Raw genomic sequence first — 17756 nt, 5'->3', positions numbered from 1 at the left:
TCTTGGACTGAGACCAAGCTGGTTTGCAGCAAAATCAGAAGAAGAAGGAGTCAAAATGTGAGTTTGCACCATCTCAGCCAAAGCCAGTCTTATTGGGCATTGATCCCAACAGGGTCCTTAGAGGAAAATTATATTTTCCATATTTTCCCTTCTTTCTATTTATCATCTCTCTACAGAGCTGCTAGCTACTGGGAGCGGTCTGCACTTTGTCCAAAATATTTGGGCAGAAAAGATTTGATTGAAGGATGCAGGCCAAGCGTGTGTCTGGGAGTAAACCACAACCATCTGTTTTTTAGCTGTGACCCTTCTCTGCTTCTTCACTCATACACGCACAGATGTATTTGCAGCTGGCATGGCTTCATGTTTTCCTTTCTGTTCCATCACAAGGAGGGCAAAGCACTTCCTTGTGTGACCAATACTATAGATACTAGCAGTATCTCAGAATCTCAGGATGTTGTTGTTGTGTTGTTAGCTGCGAAGTCATGTCCGACCCATCGCGACCCCATGGACAATGTTCCTCCAGGCCTTTTTGTCCTCTACCATTTTCTGGGGTCCATTTAAGCTCACGCCCACTGCTTCAGTGACTCCATCCAGCCACCTCATTCTCTGTCGTCCCCTTCTTCTCTTGCCCTCAATCTTTCCCAGCATTAGGCTCTTCTCCAGTGAGTCCTTCCTTCTCATTAGGTGGCCAAAGTATTTGAGTTTTAGCTTCAGGATCTGGCCTTCTAAAGAGCAGTCAGGGTTGATCTCCTCTAGGACTGACCGGTTTGATCACCTTGCAGTCCAAGGGACTCGCAGGAGTCTTCTCCAGCACTATAGTTCAAAGGCCTCAATTCTTTGGCGCTCAGCCTTTCTTATGGTCCAAAATCTCAGGATATCCTTATGTTTTTAACAGCTGGTTAGCAGCTGTGAGGTTGCCAAAAGGCAGCTAAGTGATTAAGATAAGTCTTATTTAAAGAAAACTTGTATAAAATGTTTTATAGATGGCATATGACACCAGTAAGATTAGCAAAAATGTTTAAAACACTTCGAATAATTGCTGGAAATGTAAACAAAAGCCAGGTATTTACTATCATATCTGGTGGACATGCCCTAAAGCAAAAATGTTTTGGGTTAAGATACATACATGACTGGAAAAGATGACTAAAAGACAGATAGGATTTAAGCCGGAATTGTTTTTGTTAGGACTATTAGGATCTAATTATGAGAAGGAGAATGAATATTTAATATTGCATGTACTGACAGCAGCGGGAATAGCATTTGCCCAATACTGGAAAAATGAAAACTTACCAGCTGAAGAGGTTTTAATTAAGAAAATCTTAGAATGTACGGAAATGGATAGACTGACGTTAGAGATTAAAGAGAAAGAAGATTCAGTTTATTATAGAACATGGGATAATGTTTACCAATGGTTAGGAAAACGAGCTAGTAAGAAATGAATGTGATATGTTATTTGGAATATATATTTGTATGAAGAATGACATGTATTGATTAACTGATACTGTTTTTGATTATTGTTTATTACATTCTCTACAGTTATGTATCACTATATTAACTATTGTTAATTGAACATATGTACCCAGACAAATGCCTGTTTGCTAAAGAATGAAAGTTTTATTGGGGGATAACCCCAATGTTGATCCCAACCCTGTCCTAATCCCAACCCCAATCCTGATCCCAACCCCACCCCAAACCCTAATCCCTAAACCGATCCTATTTTATCCCTAACCCTATAAAATTCAATAAAATATTAAAAAAGATAAGCCATATTGGTTGGCAGTTGTCATGGAAGACACATCTCCTGGGCTGGTTGAGGTCCCAAACTTCCATGACTGAAGATCAGAGATTCTCCAGTGCCAATCCATCTTAACCATTACCCCAATGTTAGTTCTTTATTTTTATTCACAAATCAATTAGTTTAGTGTTGTAAAGCATGCATATTCTGAACAGGACATACAGTTCCACCATAAGAATGTTAAAATAGTCATATTGTCTCAGGCTAATACCAGTACCACTGATCAGTGGTGTGGTTCTTAGAAAGGGCAACCAGATACTTCAAAGGTCTCACAACTGGGGGGAGAGGGAGATTTTATTTTTGTAAATTCCATTTATATCCCGCCCTTCTCCGAAGACTCAGGGCGGCTTACAAGCTTAGCAGTAGCCTGCTCTTCTTCTCACCTTCTTCTCCTACAACTGGTGTTTACGACCACCAATCTGGAGGTAACACTGAGTCCTGAAGACCAACAAGCCTTGATAGATATCCTCCATGAATTGCTCTTTGAATCAGAAGGGAGCTGTAAGGGACCTTGGAGGTCTTCTAGTCCCACCCATGGCTCAAGGAGGAGACCCTATACTATTTAAGACAAATGACTGTCCAGTCTCTTCTTAAAAACCTCCAGTGATGGAGCACCCACGATTTCTGGTGGCAAGCTGTTCCACTGGTTAATTGTCCTCACTGTTAGCAAGTTTCTCCTTAATTTCAGGTTGCTCCTCTCCTTGATTAGTTCCATCCATTGTTTCTTGTCTTGCCTTCTCGTGCTTTGGAAAATACTGTAAGTTGACACCCCCCCCTCTTCTTTGTGGCAACCCCTCAAATACTGGAATACTGCTATCATGTCGCCCCTAGTCTTTCTTTTCTCCGTGCCTGCAACCGTTCTTCATATGTTTTAGTCTCCAGGCCTTTAATCATCTTAGTTGCCCTTCTCTGCATTGTTTCCAAAATCTCAACATCTTTTTTGTAATTTGGTGGCCAAAATTGGATGCAGTATTCCAGGTGTGAACTTACTAAGGTTTTATATCGGTACTGATACTAAATGTGATTTTGATTCTATGCTTCTCTTTATACAACCACGGATTGTATTAGCTTTTTTAGCTGCTGCCGCACTCTGCTGGCTCATATTTAAGTGATCGTCCACTAGGACTCCAAGGTCCCTCTCACAGTTACTGTTTTTGAGCCAGGTCTCTCCTAATCTGTACTTGTACCTTTGATTTTTTCCTGCCTAAGTGTAAAACCTTACGTTTCTCCACATTAAATTTCATTTTGTTAGATAGGGCCCAGTGTTCAAATCTATCAAGATCCCATGCTGGCTGGGGAATTCTGGGAGCTGGAGTCCATATATCTTAAAGTTGCCAAAGTTGACAAAAATAGGCCTGTGTAAACCTGAAGCTGGTTCCACTAAAACCAATTGGATAGGGGGCTTAAAATATATGTTCACTGAGGACTAAAATAACTTCCTTGCATCTACCCTCATTTGAGTAAGCCAACAGGGCCTTGGTTTGTTGCAAAAATTTTTCCAAGTAAGGTTACTATTTCCTAAATATAAGATTCCTTTTAAAATATGCCCCAACATGCCAATTTTGGCTATGCCAAAGTGATTCAAAGATCAGGCATTGAAGAAAAAAATGATTTTTTGGCCGCCAGTGTGCATTTTTATGTCTGCAAGCTACAAATCCTTTATGCAGACTTTACTCATAAGCTTATTTTTCAAGAGACTGCTTGAAGAGAGAGAAAAATGAAACCAGCTGCCTTTTTAAAAAATAAAAATAAAATAAATGAGGACCTTTGCATCTGAAGATGCATGCATCATTTAAGGAACAGGGCCTCATCCAAAAACCTAAAGAAAATTAGCATTGTTTGGGCTGATAGATTGTAAAACATGCACTCATCACCAAGAGCAGTAGGAAAAAATATTTAATTTTTCCACTTATACAAAAGCTTACAATTTAACCTAGGGCTCTGTAAGAGAATCTGGCAGGTTAAGATAGAATAATAACTTCTCAAGGACTAGATTGCTTTTTTAAAGCAAATCTTATTTTAATAGCTATATTTTTTATAGATTTTTTTTAAGCCAGATAGTTTTAGTGTTACTGGTAAGTGTTTTATTATGATATTTTTTTACTGAAGGTTGTTTTAATGTTATTCTTCCTTTTGTACCCTGCCCTGGGCTCTTTCGGGAGAACAAATGGTATAAATATAAAACTAATAATGCTAAGAAATAATAATTCTGAAAGAAGAGAGAATGACCTACAGCACGTTCTCTTCTCTACCAAGCAATGACAAATAATATTAAACCACCAGCAATTCGGGGTACAAAGTTTTGGTTCAAATGTCTTATGAGCTCACAAATTTCCTTTGCTTCCTAAAATCATTAGAAATGAAGGCTCTAATTAAATCGCACCTTGAATAAATCACACACAAAATAAAATAAAAGATTTGCCTTCCCCTCTAATGCTGTCATCCCAATGGTATTATTATACCCATGCCAGGAATAGCGCAACATGGAAACGGTTTTGTATTGGGAAGCGGTCAGCATAAGGGATGGTAGATAAATTGTGGGGGTTTTTTGTTGGAGACGTGCCTCCTATAAATGTTAAAAAGCCTATAAATGTTAAAAAACTGTAAAACTTTTAATGAGAAAACAAAAGACCTGACTACATCTCTCATCAGGCAGAATACAAAGTAAAAGTGAGAAAACGTTTGTAGACAAAACAGAGTAAAACCATAACATGGCTGAACATGTGACATTCACTATGGTTACATGATAAGATAGTAACACAGGTGCAGAGAGTAGGGGAAGACGTACAGACAGAAATGAACAAAGCTGGCAAAACTAAAAAAAACAACACAGTGACAGTTTTGTCTAGCGTTTAAGGCACCAGGCTAGAATGCAGGAGATCATAAGTTCAAGTCCCACCTCAGACATGATTGGGCCAATCATTCTCTCATCCCAACTCACCTCACAAGGTTATTGCTGTGGGGAAAATAGGAGAAAGGTATGTTGGACATGTTCGCCACCTTGAGTTATTTGTAAAAATAATAAGGATATAAATAAATAAATGGTGTTGAAGAAGACTCTTGAGAGTCCCTTGGGATTACAAGGAGGTCAAATCAGTCCATCCTAAAGGAAATCAACCCTGGCTGTCCTTTGGAAGGACAGATAACTGCAGCTGAAGTTCAAATACTTTGGTCACCAAATGAGACGAGAGAAGACTCCTTGGAGAAGGTCCTGATGTTGAGAAAGATGGAAGGCAAAAGGAGAAAGGGAATGGCAGAAGATAAGAAGGATAGATAGTGTCATCAATGCAATGGACATGAATTTAGATAAGGGTCCATGGAGTCCCAAAGAACTGGACACAACGACTGAACAAACAAATTGCTATGAAGAAAGAACACAGAGAAATAATAAGTGGAGCTTCAGTCCCAAACTCAGAAACAGAGTTTCTCTGTGATCTCTCTGGCTTGGTTGGAGATGCAAATGAACAATTATTCAGAGAAAGGTTGACAATGTAATGATGATTTAATCCAAGTGAGCATGTACCAATGGCCAGGTCACCAGCACCTTCCTTGCGCATAGAAGAAAAGGGCTGACTCACCTCTGTCCAAGCTGCGCATAGTTTCATCCAGATGCAGGTCAAAAATCCGTACTTCGGCAAGGTTGGGCTCTTGTTCCAGAAGCATTTCAACCAGATATTTTCCCAGGAAACCACAGCCTCCCGTCACCAGATAGATCTGGTTTTTGCTAGTCAGCCTCATCTGTGCTGGAAAGGGAGAAAGAGCACACTTAAATTGGGACTACAAGAAGTTGGGATGAGTGGAAGAGGCAAATGAACAAAAATAGACATAGTGGATTCCAAGGCGGAGATTAAGAATATGAATTCTTAACCACATGTGTCACATATGGGGAAAAGGAAGGACCCTGAGACTATACTCCAGAAGGAGCAGTAAAGGAGCAAAAAGAAAAAAAAATGAACACGAATGATTCAGCAGAGGACAGTGATTAAGAAAGACATTGGGCAGAGACAAAAGATTAAAATAGAAACCAAGAAAATAGATGATGGGACCTATCAGAAAGAATACTTAAAAAAGAAACATTTGTTTGAATATGGTTAAAGAAATAGAAAAACTTTGGAATATACTACTTTTTAGAGGGATGAATTTTTTAATTAATACAGTATGCTTCTTTCCTTTCTGTAAAGAAAAAAGAAAAGAACATTAAGAAAGAAAAGTATAAAAAATGTTTTGAATTAGAGTTAAAGGATTAGATAATTAGATCTATTGAATGGAATGTTTAAAGATTAAACAGATTAGATATATTCTTAGATGTGGTTAAAAAGAATAAGAAATTGAGGAAATATAATCCCGAGTGCCGCGTAGCAGAGTGAGCGCCTTGTTACTCGTCCCAGCTTCTGCCAACCTAGCATTTTCCAAACAGAAAGGCAGTGAGCCAACAGTCACGGATCATCGCTGCCTTTCATGCAATTGCTCCTAGAGACTGTCTCTATGTTAGAGTTGGCACTAACTACCAGAAGGACAACAGCTCTCCTACTTCTCCAAGTTCTCAAAGTTTGAGTATTTTCCTAAATTGTTTGTTTTGGAGCTTCTGGGTGTAGGCTATAGCAGGGAGGAAAAATGGATTTGAACCAACTATTAATCATAGTTTCCGTTGGGAAACCATGGCCATCCTAGAGCAAACCAAGTCCCAAAACGCTCGGGAATTTCTAGAGACCTGGCCCTAGCTATCAACAGATGCGTAGACATGGACAATACCTACAGACTGTGCCAAAGAGATAATCAACAAGCAAAAGGGGAACAAAGCGACCCCAGCAGCTCTCCACCAGCAATCAGCACCCAGTTGAGCATAGATTAACACCAAGATTAACAAGAAAATAATACTCCAATCAAGGAACTGCCAAACAAGCCAATAGTGGACAGCCCAGCCAAAGAACCACGCCAGGGCACACCACTAGAATATAAACTGAGAACAAATCCCGTTCCTTACTAGGACTGACGATGTAACCTAGTTTGGGTAATGCAACGACTGCAAAGAAAACCAAGGTCAGAGAGTACTGAAAACCCCATGAATCAACCCTAATTGCAGGATATGTGTGTTTGTGTCTGTGCTTCTCCAATTAGTGGCTCATTTAGGGCAGAAATCCATGCCATTATTAACAAGCCAGGAAGCTTACCAGAATGCCTCCATTTACAGTCAAGTGCTGCGTGACTTCCTGCTCGAGACATAATCAAAAGAAATGTTAGACCACCGCTAGAATGATAACTCTACAACACATTTGTAGCAAGCTATTCTTCTGGGTTCTTAGTCTACATCGGGGGTCTTCAAACCTGGCCCTTTTATGACTCGTGGACTTCAACTCCCAGAATTCCTCAGCCAGGCAAGCTGGCTGAGGAATTCTGGGAGTTGAAGTCCACGAGTCATAAAAAGGCCAAGTTTGAAGACCCCTGGTCTACATATTCAGGCGTTCCTCTACTTACAATCATTCATTTACTGACTGTTCAAAGTTAGAGCGGTACTGAAAAAAAGGGATTTATGACCAGTTTTCACACTTGCAATCGCTGGAATATCCTCAAAGCCACGTGATGAAAATTTGGGCACTTGGCAACTGGCATGTATAGAAGACAGCTGCGCTGTCCCGGGATCCTGTGATCACCATTTGCAACCTTCCCAGCCAGGTTTTGACAAGCAAAGTTAATGGAGTAATCCAGATTCACTTAATGACTGTGTGTAATTCACTTAACAACTGTGGCAAGAAGGCCATAAAATGGGGCAAAACTCATTTAATAACTGCCTTGCTTAAGAATAGAAATGTTGGGCTCAATTTTGGTCATAAGTCGACCAAACTAACCTCTATGTTAGTTTTTCAAAAAACCAAAACCTCAAAGAAGAGAACTTTGAAGAAGTTCTTTGTTCTGGTCCTGCAGGTCTTTTTCCTTTAATTTTTATTTATTTTATTTATTTATTTTATTTTAATTCCATTTATATCCCGCCCTTCTCCGAAGACTCAGGGCGGCTTACAAGCTTAGCAGTAGCCTTCATTCTATGTATATGCCTGCTTATTAGGGCTTTCACACACACCCCAAGCGGCATTATTACAAAGTCAGCTTAATTGCCCCCAACAATCTGGGTCCCCATTTTACCTACCTGGGAAGGATGGAAGGCTGAGTCAACCTTGAGCCTGGTGGGACTCGAACCTGCACTAACTGCAGGCAGCTGGTGTTACTTAAGGAGGCATTAGCCCACTGCTCCACCAAGGCTCTTAATTTTAGCACCCTGTCAACAGTTCGAAGTACACATTTCTCCTCCTATTTTTGTATATGCTCAAAAAAAAACCTCTCCACGATATCTTATTTTGCTCTAGATGTCAAAAAATACACATTCTTTAAAAAAAAGGATGTCGGCAGATAAAATCAATGCTAATGCTATGCAAAAAGGAAGACTGGTATTTGCTCGCTTCCTCTATTTTGAACGTTGGCCACAAACAAGATGCTACAGCACAGCCGTGTTTTCTCAACTTTTAAGACGCGTGGACTTCAACTCCCAGAATGCCCCAGCCACCATCGTCAGCAAGAAGGGAAACCAGATCTTTAAAAAAAAAAATACACCTGTCTTCTCCAATGCGCTACCTTTCAGATGTAACCCCCAGAGAAGAGAAAAGATGCTAGCTAAGAAGATGGGGGGGGGGGAAAGCAAACTCAGAAAAGCAGGCTGTAAACAAAACACAAAACCAGGTTTCCCTTCACCAAAACCAGTCAGATGACATTCTCCTTTTAACGAGTGCAAAAAAAACAGGAGAAAGAGCAAATCAACCATTAATATTTCTGGTATTAGATCAAGATGGGTGGTGGTTCCCTACCCTCAGGTTCGGGATGCTTTCTGGAGAACCACGGCCAAGGGTGTCCAGAGAGAGATCTTGGAGCTGAACCCACCAGAGGGATCCACTCTAGCAGACAAGAATGCAAGCAACCTCAGCGAAACTCTGTGCTGTACTGCCAAGGGGAACCTCCCATTCTTTCCCCAATTATCGGATCATCTGAGGTAACTGGAACACCAAGATCAAATATTTCTTTGCCAAGCTTCTACCAACAGGCAAATAAAAAGAAAAACAAGATATTTCTGATGTATTTTTATGTATTTATTTCTGTTGCAAGGGACGCGGTGGCTCAGTGGGTTAGGACGCTGAGCTAGTCGATCAGAAGGTCGGCAGTTTGGCGGGTCGAATCCCGAGTGCCGCGTAACAGAGCGAGCGCCTGTTACTCGTCCCAGCTTCTGCCAACCTAGCAGTTCGAAAGCACGTAAAAATGCAAGTAGAAAAATAGGGACCACTACGGTGGGAAGGTAACAGCGTTCCGTGCGCCTTTGGCGTCTAGTCATGCCGGCCACATGACCACGGAGACGTCCTCGGAACAAGCGCTGGCTCTTCGGCTTTGAAACGGAGATGAGCACCGGCCCCTAGAGTTGGAAACGACTAGCACGCATGTGCAGGGGAACCTTTACCTTTACCTTATTTATTTCTGTAGATATATATGGCTGCTCGCTCAGTGATTCTGGGCCAGAATGGGACAACTTGCCCCAGCCAACTCACCATGGAACAATTCAATAATTCAACTTATTTAAAATAGTTAAAACATTATTTTAATTTTTGTCATTCACATTCCATCTTGTCCGTCCTTTGGCATCCGTTCTTTAATGATGCTGTTCCACTATTTCTTTGATATTAGCCTCCCGTGGTGAGTTGTCCGTGGCGAGTTGGCTGTGGCGAGTTGTCATAGACCCTGGGCCAAGAATACTTTGAACTGCCGAAACTCAATTCTAGTAACTTTCTTCTGAAAAAGGAAAGTGTATCCCATAGTATCCCCAGCCTACGCAATGCTTCTTGATCTGAAGTGCTAGGAGCCAGGAAGATCTTCCTACCATCACAATAGTCTCTTCTCCTACCTTCTTCTTGAAATTGTCTCCACCTAGCTTCTTTCTGTTCAAGGGATGAGTCCTGCCTCGCAAGAAAAAAACAACTTCTGGATTCAATTCCCAGGGACAGATGCTAAAGAAGTTTCCAAGAGGATGCTAGGATAATACTGAGTCAATCCAAGTATTTGCCCTGTTGGGATTTTCTTGAGACTGGCAAATGGCCCTTCAGGAATTGTGTCCCTTCTTTTTTGAGGGGGAAAAAAAAGGTGTCCTACTTAAAATCAGAATTTTTACCACCAATTTTTGTCCTTCTTTCATCTGGGGTAGTCAGACAGGGCAAAAGTGTTAGCGAGATCAGATATGCTTGTCTACACCAATAAGGGTAGTCATAATCATAATCATAATAGTAAAGTTGGAAGGGACCTTTGGAGGTCATCTAGTCCAACCCCCTGCTCAGGCAGGAAATCCTACACCATTTCAGACAAATGGCTGTCCAGTCTCTTCTTAAAAACTTCCAGTGTTGGAGCATTTGCAGCTTCTGGAGGCAGGTTGTTCCACTGGTTAATTGTTCTAGCTGTCAGGAAGTTTCTCCTTTGTTCTCTGTTGCGTCTCTCCTTAATTAGTTTCCATCTGTTGCTTCTTGTTCTGCCTTCAGGCGCTTTGGAGAATAGCTTGACTCCCTACTCTTTGTGGCAGCCCCTGAGATATTGGAAGACTGCTATCATGTCATCCCTAGTCCTTCTCATCATTAAACTAGACATACCCAGTTCCAGCAGCCGTTCCTTATATGTTTTAGCCTCCAGACCTCTAATCATCTTTGTTGCTCTTTGTACTCTTACATCGGCTTAGACAATTGTTAAGAGAGTTTTGTCCCATTTACTGACCTCTCTTGCCATCGCTGTTAAGTGAATCACTGCAGGTGGTGAGTTCCTAATACGGTTGTTAAGCAAATCTAGCTTCCCCATTGACTTGGCCTGTGAGAAGGTTGCAAAAGCTGATCACATGCCCACAGGGATGCTGCAAAGGTCATAAGTTGTGAAAAACGGTCATAAATCATTTTTTCCCCCAGTGCCATTGTAACTTCAAACGATCACTGAATGAATGGTTGTAAGTCAAGGACTGCCTATACCCAGCTAGTAAGAATTGTGACCTGATTTTCTTCAAGCGAGTGGGACAATGTTTGCTACTCCTGAACAGAACACCTTAAAAGAAATGAAAGCTTTCTTAAAATAAACCCTTCAGAAGATAACGGTGTTATCAGCTTGCCAATTTAAATACAGAACATAGAACACAGAACATAGAGTAGCAGGATTGGAAGGGACCTTGGAGGTCTTTTAGTCCAACCCCCTGCCTAAATAGGAGACCCTATACCATTCTGGACACATGGGGCTGTCCAATTTCTTCTTGAAAACCTCCAGTAATGGAGCAGCTTGAGGAACTGCGTATTTTTAAAGCATGAAGCAATATGGCACCATCTTTATTATCACATACCAATCACTCAAAGAGCCAAGACTTGCTTTTTATTTACTTTGGCTACACCAGGCTAATATTTAAGAAAATTCCTCAGAAAGACCAAGGCACGTACAACTTAGATAATAAGAGAAATGATGTCAGATTATTTAGATGGAGTTTAATTCCTCTGTTCTTTTTTAGTGACTCACATAACTTCTTTAAAGCCTCTGTATGCTCATTTATTTTCACACATTATTGTTTCAAACCACTCTTACATTTTTTTTAAAAAAGAAAAAAACACCCAGTGAACTGAGCACAGAACAAGAACAAAAATGTCAGCGGGATAAAAAAAAAATTGCAGGTGTTTCAAAAACAGCTTCCTTTTAGACACGCACTCTTCAAACATCACCCTGGATTTTATTGAGGCCTAAGATTAGCTGATAAAGATCCAAATGTTGCATTTACTTTGATTACTTATATTCAACCGTTTTATGGTTAATATTATGCAAGGGCATTAAAGACACTATTAAAGATAGAAGTGTTACAAATCCCTCCAAGGCAGCAAGTCATGTAGAAGAGTGTAAGTAAGATTTACATGTGTGCATTAGCACAAACGATGAAACAAACTCTTTGAAAGTCTTACCAGCAAAAGCGCAAGGGTGAAAGTCCTTCAAACTCTGAATCAGGGAGCGAAACAAAAGAGGTGGTTGCTCACTTACGACGCTGCTTTGCTGAACCTCCGTCTTAGTCACCAGATGCAGAAATGTGGCTTAGAAGCCCGGACGCACCACAAGCTCTCATATAGGAGAGCAAAGAGGAAGTGAGGATGAAAGGAAGTGCCGTAATGAGCAAGGTGTAATACTACTCGTTTCCTTCCTTCCCTGCTAAGTTCCCATCACAGCCACGGATGTCTGGAATTGCTCAAACCCGATACTCTCCAGAAGTTTAGGCAACTTCTCCATCCATGGTTAAGAAAGATGGAGGTGAGGGTACCACATCATCCCCCGTTAGTGGTTAAAGAAAAAAAAACCACGTGGATTTTCTTCTCCACAGGTAGTCCTCAACTTACAACAGTTCATTTAATGTCCCAAAGGTGCTTTTTTCAAGGAGCAACTGGGCTTTCTTTGTTTTTCCTTGAAGACCTTTCACTTCTCATTCGAGAAGCTTCTCCAGAAGAAGCTGTTCTGTACCAGCCTGCTACCAGCCCTGCAGAAAAGGCAGGGACAACCCCTTTTACAAGAAGGCAAGAGGCTAGAATTACGCCTGCCAAATTTATTACCACAAAAACAAACGGAACAAGACAAACCAAGAAACAGGAGCTTTAAGAAACATGAACTATCCAAGCGGTTGCCTTCAGCAAACCAGCCCTCCCCACACATTCCCCTTATATAGAGTTCAGGGCGTGGCTTCTCTCTGCCTCCTTCCGAGAAGCCCCATTGCCTTCCTCTGTTTACTCCTAATTGACTGCCTCCTGCGTCGGGCCTCCTTGAACAGGGCCAGCTGTGGGTCATCTTCATCCACGCTGTCAGGCTCACACAGCTGGGTCTCCGTGGTGACCAAGTGGGAGGGGCCTGGCTGAGGGCTCTCATCAGCAAGATCTTCAACCCCCTCAGCAAGGTCTTCAACACCCCCCTCCTCCTCCTCTGAGTCGTCCGACCCAACTGCCGAACCCACAGGCTGACCCTGAATCACAACAGAAGCTTCTTGGATGAGAAGCGAAACGTCTTCAAGGAAAAAAACAAAGGAAGTCCAAACTGCCTCTTGAAAAAGCACCTTTGGGACAACCATGACCTGGATGACTGGGAATCTCTGTAGATGGTTCATTTAGTGACCATTTGAAGTTACAACGGCACTGGAAAAGTCACCTAGGACTGTTTTTCACACTTACAACCATTGCGGCATCCCCAGGATCATATGATCAAAATCCAGACGCTTGGCAACAGACTCTTATTTATGACGGTCACAGTGTCCTGGGGTCACATGATCCCCTTTTGTGACCTTCTGACAAGCAAAGTCCATGGGGAAGCCCGATTCACCTAACAACTGTGTGAATAACTTAACAACTGCAGTGACGCATTTAACAACTATGGCAAGAAAGGACGTATGGCAAGCAAAACTCACTTAACAACTGTCTCAGTAATAGACATTTTGGGCTCAATTGTGGCTATACATCAAGGACTACAAAATAACGGGATAACAGAATATTAAGAGTTGGATGGGACCTTGGAGGTCTTCTAGTCCAGCCCCCTGCTCAAGCAGGAAACCCTATACCAGTGATGGCGAACCTTTTAGAAACCGAGTGCCCAAACTGCAACCCAAAACCCACTTATGTATCTTCGGGTGCCAGGTGGGGTGTGGCTGTGGTGGTAACGGCAGACTGGCTGGGACTAAAAAGTTCAATCAATCAATTACAACTTTGCGAGATCTTTCCCCCCCCCCCGCGAGAAGTTGAAATTGATTGATTGAACCTTTTTTTTTTTTTGCACACGGCAGCGGAGGCCTAAAGCGAAAAGGTTTTATAAAACCAAGCTGAAGGCCTAGGAGTGGGGTGGTTCTGCGTGCCACCTGTGGCACCCGTGCCATAGGTTCACCACCAAGGCCCTATATCAGGGGTAGGCAACCTCGGCTCTTTTATGACTCATGGACTTCAACTCCCAGAATTCCTGAGTCAGCATAGCTGGCTCAGGAATTCTGGGAGTTGAAGTCCATGAGTCATAAAAGAGCCGAGGTTGCCTACCCCTGCCCTATACCATTTCAGGCAAATGGCTGTCCAGTCTCTTCTTAAAAACTTCCAAAATTGGTGCTTCTGGAGGCAGGTTGTTCCACTGATTAATTGTTCTGACTGTCAGGAAATTTCTCCTTAGACTACCTATATGGCCTGCATGCAAATTAAGCTGCCCTCAGTTCTCATTTAGAGTTGAAGGGGGGGGGAATCAAATAAACACTCTGGAAGTTGTCCCTGGCTGGGGTTTTTTCTCAGCTGAGCTACCTTGAAATGGAAAGTCCTATTGTTTGTCTTAAAAGATTTCCCAGCCTGTTTAGAGGAACAGAAGAGGGAAGCCAAGCTAATGTGGTACATCTTTCAGAAAAGGCTCAGTGGGTCTTTCAAAAGATATCTTTGAGTGTACTAACATTTGCAGTTCCTCAGCATCTTCCTGAGGCGAGGCAAGGTTTCCTCAACATGGCAAGGGTTTACTCTGCAAAATTGCGTGCCCAAGTCATGCCCTGTGAGCTACAGAGCATGCCAAAAAATAAAAAATAAAATAAAACAGTAAAGTAAATAAATCAGCCATATTTTTTAACAAAGGAGGGGGGGGACACACACCTTGATGGTATAAAATACCTCAGCCACTTTTTACCCACCAATTTCCCTGAAATAATAACATTGTAGTTTATTTATTTGTTTTTATTTTTTATCTACCTTTATTATTTTTATAAATAATTCAAGGCAGTGAGCATACTTATACTCCTTCCTCCTCCTATTTCCTCAGAACAACAATCCTGTGAGGTGGGGTGGGCTGAGAGAGAATCACTGGCCAAACATCATCTCGCTGGCTTTCATGCCTAAGGTAGGATTAGAACTCACCATCTCATATTTTCTAGCTAGCTGCCTTAACCACTTGACTAGACCAAAGTGATTCTTAAGCCTTCTGAATAACTGCTGCTCTTTCATGAAGAGGAATGTGATAAATTCAGGTGAAATCAATTTCAATTTCCTTAGAAGCGATTTCATAATTTCCCAAGAATGGCCTCGAAGATTATATGCTGCAGTTCTTTAAATATTTGGAGGGCAGAAATTGGCAGTCTGCGTGATCAAGAATGAGCACAATATTCCCCCAAAGCTAACTATGAAATAAACTAAATAAGCAGCTGTATTACAAAATACAAGCTGATTAAAATACAGTTTAATTTCATTGGAATTTCTCTCCTGGTACCGTTAGCCTGAAAGATTGTTGCTGAGAGAATCCTGCCCATTTGCCCAAATATTTTCCATTGGTGATGAACTGCTATTTATCTGGCACCTCTACTATTTACATCACGGGTCAGAATCCTGCCCATTTGACATCCACATGAGCATGCGATGTTGGAAAAACAGAGGAAACAGCAGCGGTGAGGATTGGCAAAAGCAGCTGTGATTACATTTCCCAGGAATCTGAAAGGAAATTTTCTCTGGCCTCTGTTTTTGACAAATTAGTTTGGGTTGGGCTTTATTTTTGTTTTTATGATTTAGAGTTTCTCGGAGGTGTTTCTATCATTCTACTGTAAACTAGTCAAGTCATCAAGACTTTGCAAAGGAAAGGAAGCATACTGACTTGGTTGCTCATGAAGTTGGAAGAGAATTTTTCCACTCTCTGGATGACTCTCCTGGCAAATGCATTTCGGAATAATTTATCCTTCCACGTACTATTCAAAGGCTTAATCAATAGCTAACTTTCATGCATATAATTTCTGGGAGGAATCACAATCCAGCAAAGATCCTGCAAAATTTATCGAGGCAGCCCAGATTCAATCCATTTTTCTCCAAACCCTACAAACACCATCACAGCAAATGCTGCTCTCACGTGCTCTATTATACACATGAGAGGGTCAATCGATTTTTGTATTTTACAAAGCAGAAATCCTATTTTGGCTGCTTTTGCAGAGTTTTATAGTGAGAGAAAGGCTAGGTCCCAGATGTAATTCAGCACCCATTTTCCAAAGTGGTCAGGCAGAAATAAAGCATCTTCTACACCCAAGGATCCAGTGCATTCCCCACCAGGATTTGCACCCCATTCCAGCCAAGACACCAAATACACCGATCTTAATAGTCATTCACTTGCAAAACTGCACAAATTAACAATAATAGTAATAAAATTGCCTCAAATCTTCCCAAGAATGCCAGTATCTCATAGATATGGGAGGCAAAAAAGCATGGGGATCCACAGTTGTTGTTGTTAGTTGCCAAGTCATGTCCAACCCATCATGACCCCATGGACAACGTTCCTCCAGGCCTTTCTGTCCTCTACCATCTTCTGGAGTCCATTTAAGCTCACGCCTACTGCTTCAGTGACTACATCCAGCCACCTCATTCTCTGTCCTCCCCTTCTTCTATTGCCCTCAACCTTTCCCAGCATTAGGCTCTTCTCCAGTGAGTCCTTCCTTCTCATTAGGTGGCCAAAGTATTTGAGTTTCAACTTCAGGATCTGGCCTTCTAAAGAGCAGTCAGGGTTGATCTCCTCTAGGACTGACCGGTTTGATCGCCTTGCAGTCCAAGGGACTCGCAGGAGTCTTCTCCAGCACTGTAGTTCAAAGGCCTCAATTCTTTGGTGCTCGGCCTTTCTTATGGCCCAACTTTCACTGCCATACATTGCAACTGGGAAGACCATAGCCTTGACTATACGCACTTTTGTTGGCAGGGTGATGTCTCTGCTTTTTAGTGTGCTGTCTAGATTTGCCATGGCTTTCCTCCCCAGGAGCAAGCGTCTTTTAATTTCTTGGCTGCAGTCCCCGTCTGCAGTGATCTTGGAGCCCAGGAAAATAAAATCTGTCACTACCTCCATTTCTTCCCCATCTATTTGCCAGGAATTGAGAGGGCCGGATGCCATGATCTTGTTAAGTTTCAAGGGGATCCACAGGGTAGGTGTCAAAAAAAACAGACAAGATGGCGGCAACAACCATACAGGGGTGGGGCTTTGATCACATGGTTGTGACCACCATCTTTCCCTCCACTTCCTTATGAGGTTTTTTTCAAATTTATTATGGTTGCTCAGTCTAATAAGTTCCTCATTTTTGGGATCCCTCCCTATAAGAAGATTTTGAGGAGAAGGAGAAGCCAGGAAAACTGCTTCATGGAATATGGCACTAAGGGTAGTCCTTGACTTACAGCCACTCGTTTAACGATGATTCAAAGTTACAATGGCATTGAAAAAAGTGACTTATTGCCAGTTTTCACACTTACGAGCATTGCAGCATCCTCACAATCACGTGATCAAAATTTGGGTGCTTGGCAACTGGCATATGTATTTGTGACTGTTGCAGTGTCCCGAGGTCTAACCTTCCCCACTGGCTTCTGACAAGAAAAGTCAATGAGGAAAGCCAGATTTGCTTAATGGCCGCATGATTTATTTAACAACTGCAATGATTCGTTTAATATCTGTAGCAAGACAGGTCATAAAAGGGGGCACAATGCATTTCACAACTGCCTTGTTTAGCAACAGATTGTGAGCTCCATTCTGGTCGTAAATCAAGGATATCTGTATATGGATGCAATTCCTCTCGTGTGGGGGATAATAATATATGCACTTATTTAAGTAGCCCTGTTCAGCTTAGAAGAAAAAAAAATTTAAAAAGGAAGGAAGTGAGAAAAGTTTTTTACTCAGATGAAGGAAAGGCTCTCAAATTTGCTTTTTGGACAAAAAAGCTATTCCTTTCCTGGACGATTCCTCCCCTCTTTCGGGACCAATAAATATCAGAAAAGAAAGAAAAAGCTAACTTCACTTTCCATTCAAACTGCCGTCATCACTTCTTCTTTTATGCTTTTATGCTGATGCACAATTGACTAGAAGAAGAAATGGATGTACCACATCTAAAGTTTGAGTTATTTTTTATAAGAGATTTGAAATA

At 41.6% G+C, this 17756-nt stretch overlaps 1 protein-coding gene across 1 annotated transcript in view; it reads right to left on the bottom strand.

The window, feature by feature from the left end:
* LOC308679073 (3 beta-hydroxysteroid dehydrogenase type 7-like) overlaps nucleotides 1-17756 on the bottom strand; it is a 71658-nt gene that overhangs the window by 34822 nt on the left and 19080 nt on the right. Inside the window, exon 3 of the mRNA XM_081346308.1 lies at nucleotides 5374-5538. Coding sequence (XP_081202434.1) covers nucleotides 5374-5538 — 165 coding nt within the window. The remainder of the gene's footprint in view (nucleotides 1-5373; nucleotides 5539-17756) is intronic.

This window comes from Vipera berus (assembly GCF_964194415.1).
Source record: "Vipera berus genome assembly, chromosome: Z".
NCBI lineage: Eukaryota > Metazoa > Chordata > Lepidosauria > Squamata > Viperidae > Vipera > Vipera berus.
Note: the sequence above shows the minus strand (reverse complement) of the source record. Positions and strands in the feature narration are given on the sequence as shown.